This window comes from Momordica charantia (genome assembly GCF_013281855.1).
Source record: "Momordica charantia cultivar OHB3-1 chromosome 6 unlocalized genomic scaffold, Mcharantia_2.0 BLBB01000006.1, whole genome shotgun sequence".
In the NCBI taxonomy this organism is placed as follows: domain Eukaryota; kingdom Viridiplantae; phylum Streptophyta; class Magnoliopsida; order Cucurbitales; family Cucurbitaceae; genus Momordica; species Momordica charantia.
In genome coordinates, this window is record NW_028275164.1 from 28202425 (window position 1) to 28207910 (window position 5486).

At 28.6% G+C, this 5486-nt stretch overlaps 1 protein-coding gene across 1 annotated transcript; it reads left to right on the forward strand.

Moving 5' to 3' along the window:
* The first annotated feature begins 1070 nt into the window (after positions 1-1070).
* On the forward strand, positions 1071-1561 carry LOC111024743 (putative CCR4-associated factor 1 homolog 5). The gene is made up of 2 exons (XM_022302517.1): positions 1071-1320; positions 1401-1561. Exons 1-2 carry the CDS (start codon positions 1071-1073, stop codon positions 1559-1561), a joined length of 411 nt encoding a protein of 136 aa, XP_022158209.1.
* The last annotated feature ends 3925 nt before the right edge of the window (positions 1562-5486 follow it).

The following is a 5486-nucleotide window of genomic DNA, read 5'->3' on the forward strand; positions in this document are numbered from 1 at the left end:
ATTATCTTATATTATAAAATTACATTTGCAATTCTAAACTAAAAATAGATAATATTATTAATATTTTTATATGAAATGAATGAAAGTATTAAAAAATTGGAGACATGCCTAAAAAATTTGTTCTTTAACATCTAGTATCTACCCCTTCAATCCATGTTTTGACACATTATTAAATAATATATTATTTTATTTAATAGAACTAGATTATGTTTAAAGTATGAAAGAATTTTCATAGTATTGTAGTATTTGAATTTGCCATTTCTCTAGGCCTTAAGTCACATGATGATTGAGATGAAAAAGTAAAAATAAAATATATTATTTTTAACTCATTATTGGAAAATATCAAATTTATTTAATTAATTATATCTTCGTGACGTTGTTGAAAGTCAAATTACTAAAAGAAAAAATAAAGATTAGACCATGTTGGACTTTTAAAAAATCAAACTAACATTTCAAAAATCAAACCAACAAAGATAATGGTGTAAGTTATTTGGTAGAGGATATTATAAAGAAGCATCATATAAGAAGCCATTTCCAAAGGTGAATAATCAAAGTGCGAAGAAATAAAGAGAAATTAAGGGGAAAATGAACAACAAAATTCCAGATCAAACCAACGAAAATACATTTAGAGTGAAGAAGTCACCGAAAAGCATGCAGAAGACGTTTGGAAAGTCACCAACAGCTCCAAGATCCGTTCACCAAAATCGAGAGGTTTGGTCTTACAATCTACGCAAAGAGTTAGAGCTGCTGAATGCGTATCTTCCAAAGTTTTCAATAGTCGCCATTGATACAGAGTTTCCAGATATTGGGTTGCTTAGATAAGATGGAGAATCAAAACTATTTTATAAGTTTAGTTGGAAAAGGTTTTTACACTCGCGAGCTCGATGGATGAACCAGCATTTCTTCGGTACACTCCGAAAGGTGTTTCAGAGGAAGAATTCTACCATTGTCTTCGATTCAATGTGAATCGATTGAACATACTCCAGCTCGGTCTCACACTCGTCGATCAAAATGGAAATGTAGCGATGACTTGAGAGTTTAATTTCAGAGATTTTGATCATATCAGCGACATGGAGGGCGTTTCATCATTGCATTCGTTTCTAAAGAACAAGAGATTCGATTTCTACAAATTGAAGAAAGATGGAATAGCTCCAGAGGATTTCACTGCCCTGTTTCTACCAATTTGTCGTAGTGGTAGAATCGATAGATGGATCACATTTCATGGCTTCTACGACATCGCTTATCTTCTGAAGCTGCTCAAAATCAAATCCATACCAATTTCCATGGCAATGTTTGCAGCCACCGCTCAGCATCTATTAGGTACTAATGAATCGCCAATCAATTTAAAAGCTTAATTTGATGTGTTATGGTAAATTTAATGTTTTATATTTACTTGATAGGTACTGTCACTGATTTGAAGCATATGGCTCGCTATTGCGATGGATTGCTCGACAGCGACCTAGGGCTAAAAAAGTTGGCAAAGCTACTCGACGTGAAACGAATAGGCATAGCACATTTTGCCGGTTCTGATAGTTTACTCACCGCTGCAGTATACACCTAGATGAAGCAAATGTTCAAGCTTCCGGTAGAGCAATGTGAAGGGTTTCTTTACAGCTTGCCTCACCGGATTCAAACTTTTAGACCAATTGTCAAGATCATCGATCCATCTGTCACAATTCCTCCTCCTTCACGTCTGCCACAATTGTCTTTTGGCAGCTTTCCACCGTTTTTCATTGATATTCACTCTAGATTAGATGGTCATTGAGTTATAGTTAGTTGAGCAGACGTTGAAATTGTTGTAATTGATTGGTACTAGTATATTAACCCATCCAATGCATATAATAAAAAATTGATTTTATTTATTATAAAAATATCTATTTAGCTAAATTAGTATGTGCTTTAGATTTATAGAAATTTTATAACTATCTTAAATATATTTTATTATTTATAATTAAAACGATTATAAAAATATAAGATTATAAGTAAATACTATTATTAATAAAAATAAGTTAAAAAAAGTTATACAAAACAATGAAAAAAACATTTTTATCTAATTTAGGTCCATTATTTTTTTATTATATATTTTCAACCTCAATCTTGATTGTAAATTAATTTATATACTTATAATTTATCAACCTTTTATCATTTTTCCATCATTAAAATCTTTACAATTATTTTCTTATTTATTATTAATATATATAAGTTTAAGTTCCTTAATTATATTCTTAATTTTCTTAGCATAAAGATTTTAAATTGGTGTGGAAATGATTAAAAACACAAATTATAGTTGGAGAAAATTAAAAATTATAAATATTTTTGACATTACATGTCGTATTCTATAACTAAATATAGTTATATATAAATATTTAATTGTACAATTAATTTTACATTCTAACTTTTCACATTACGTTTACTTAATCTCTTAGGTGCATATACATTGCATTGTCTTATTTGTAATGAAATTTAGGTTATATTTTATTATTTTTAATATATCAATTAAAAATATATAAGTTTTTATATTTTAATTTTAAAAAATATATTTTACCTAATTTAGGCTCTTTTTTGTTATATATTATGAGAAAAATTATTTTAATTTCATATTTATAATTATATTAATTATTTGCTTCTATAACTTCTGCTAACATGAAAAAAATTTTGTATTCTAAATTTTTAGATTGCTTACCAATTATTATTGATAATTGAATTAATTAATTAATTTACTATTTATAATTAATTAAAAACTTGGTTAAGTATTGACTTACATTATTTTTTTTTAAATAACACAAACTTGTAATTATGATCCATATGTTTACCAAACATTTGAAATAAAAAAAATACAATAATTATGAAAGAAAAAAAAACAATAGGAACAATTAGACTAATACCTTAGCATAACTCAATGGTAAGATGTCATGAGTTTTATCCCTCACAAATAATTTTATATTGTCAATAAATTTTTGTTATTATCTAAATACACGAATAGAATAAAGAAATTTCACTAGTTTGCATATGTTTTTTTAACAAATATAGCATTAGTTTTTTTCCCTTCTTTTTTATATTACATTTGAGTTTAAGTTAGATTTGTATTGTTTTTGTTTTTGTTTTTGTTTTTTTTTAATTATAAACTTTCTACTATATTAGAAAATACATATTTATTTTATGTGATTGATATAAATGCCTTAGAAAAATTTTACTCTATGTCACAACTTTTCATTTTTTATCAAATATGTCATAAATTTCACTTCTAAAAGTGTGTTTTATTTATCTATTTTTTTTTAAGAGAAAGGCAGATCAATCAGTCAACAAAAATTCATTTAAACATAATGGGAAAGGAACACTTAACAATGTGTATCAATTTGTAACCTAAATTTTCAATTTGATCAAATTGCACCTTAAACTTGAAATAGTATTGCAATCTTCACGTTAAAACTTTAAAAAAATGTTGCAAGTTTTATCTTGGAATAGATAATTTCATTTGAAATTTTGTTGCAAAAAATATACTCGTATATGTTCAAATGAGTTATAAACATATATTTGATATGAAATTGATAGTATGTAGACAAAAAGAACATTATAGCTAGTTTTTTTTGGTTGAAATTTGTAAATTTTTGCAAAGTTATTTAATAGAAATTTTTCTATATGTATATCATTTGTGTATCAATAACTTTAGATTTAATTTTCTTTACTTTATTTTTCTTTGTTTGCACATTTGTTTTCATATGAAAAAAATTTGTAAATATATTAGTATTATTTCAACACACAAGATATCATAGTTATATTAATAGATATCATAGTTATATTTGAGAGAAATTGGAGAGTTTCTTCGTTTGACTTCCTCCGTATTAATCGGCAAAAATTGGGCTGGAAGGATAAATCGTTTTTTTAGTATCTAGGCCTCCATTTAAAAAAAAAAATTGCTACATTTATAAAATCAAAATGTGGATGCAATTTTGACCTAATTCGTTATAAAATCACCATTTTGCAAGTTGAAGGCTCGAACATGGGATGTAGGCCCAAATTCAAACAGACCCATTGATTTCTCGAAAAACATATTCAATATATTTGTTGTACTATATACACCCTCTTTCAAATATTGAAAACATTTATTAATATTGATTTTTTATGAAGAAATTATCAATATTGATTTAAATCATAACAACATTAAATTAACAACTTACCTTAAAATTTTATAAAATCTTTATCAAAAAAAGGAAAAAAAACAACTAAATCGATAACATTACAATTCATATAAGAATTCAACCATGTATCCACAAATATAATTTTCTTTTTTTTTTTCAAAAATATTACAATTCATGTAAGAACTCGACCCAGAAACCTACTATGTTCAAGTTAGCATATTATGTAAGTATTTTATATAAAAACACTAATATTATACCTAACCATAGTTGGAAATCAACCAATGGCAGTAGATTACATATATATATATATATATGTATATAGGGAATTGCTAAGATTTAGCAATTTCTCTGAAATCAAAACAGCCTCAAACAATGTCAATATAACAGAACCATGGACCAGGCAAATTTAAAACGAATAAATTGAAGAAGGGCCACTCACCAACTTGTTTCCATTAGAACAAAGATTCCCCTGCAGAAACCCATTAATCTTTTTACTCGAAACCGCCCTCCAAATTTCCCTTGCTACCTATAAATTTGGAGATCTTCAGAAGCATTTTCATTCATACAGAAAACACAGAGAGAGAAAGAGAGAAGATGATGATGAGTAAGGCTCTAGTGCCCATGCTTGCAGTGTCTGCCATGGCAATGGTGATTCTGCAGAGTGTTGAAGGAGGGAGAGACCTGGCCCTGAAGGAAGCAAAAGTTCACAATCCCCAGATTTTCAATGAAAATTTGGGCTACAAATCCAGGGAGGAATATGACTGTGACAGATACAAATACAAAGATAGAGACTGCTATGAATATGGAGGCTGCGACAAGTCCCCTTACCCTGATGATGGTGGCGATGATCAACACGGGTATAACTGGGAATCTAAGCAACAGGCTGCGCCGGAGTCCAAAGAAGTCGCGGGTCCCGGAAAGTATGGAGTCCGCCACCATTTCCCCTGAAAATCAGTGCTCAAGCATCCCCATAAGCATAGTATAAAAGCTTATGGTTTCTATGAATAAAAAGTGTCTTATATTATATATAGGTCTTTCTCCTGGGTTTATTCTCAGCTAGATATCTAAGTAAGGCCAATCTAATGGAATATGGGATTCTTCCACTTAATATATGCTATTTTCCAGCAACTCCCCTCCCCAATTTCCCCACTAATTTCCCCATCTCTTTTCAATTATTTAGTTTGAATTTTCATTCTGAGCAGCAAGGGAGGCTTTTAATACCTACGAATCTCAAACAAGAACGAAAAAACCAAACAAGAAATGATGTGTTCACCCAACCTGTCTTTCAAGAAAAATCAATGCGCTTAACATTCAATTGATGCAAGTATTTAATATGGTCATCACATC

Excerpts from the sequence above, each read along its gene's own strand:
- LOC111024743 (XM_022302517.1), top strand. The coding sequence starts at position 1,071 with ATGGAGGGCGTTTCATCATTGCATTCGTTTCTAAAGAACAAGAGATTC. Across the intron at positions 1,321-1,400 it reads CACCGCTCAGCATCTATTAG|GTACTGTCACTGATTTGAAG; the intron begins GTACTAATGAAT and ends TTTACTTGATAG.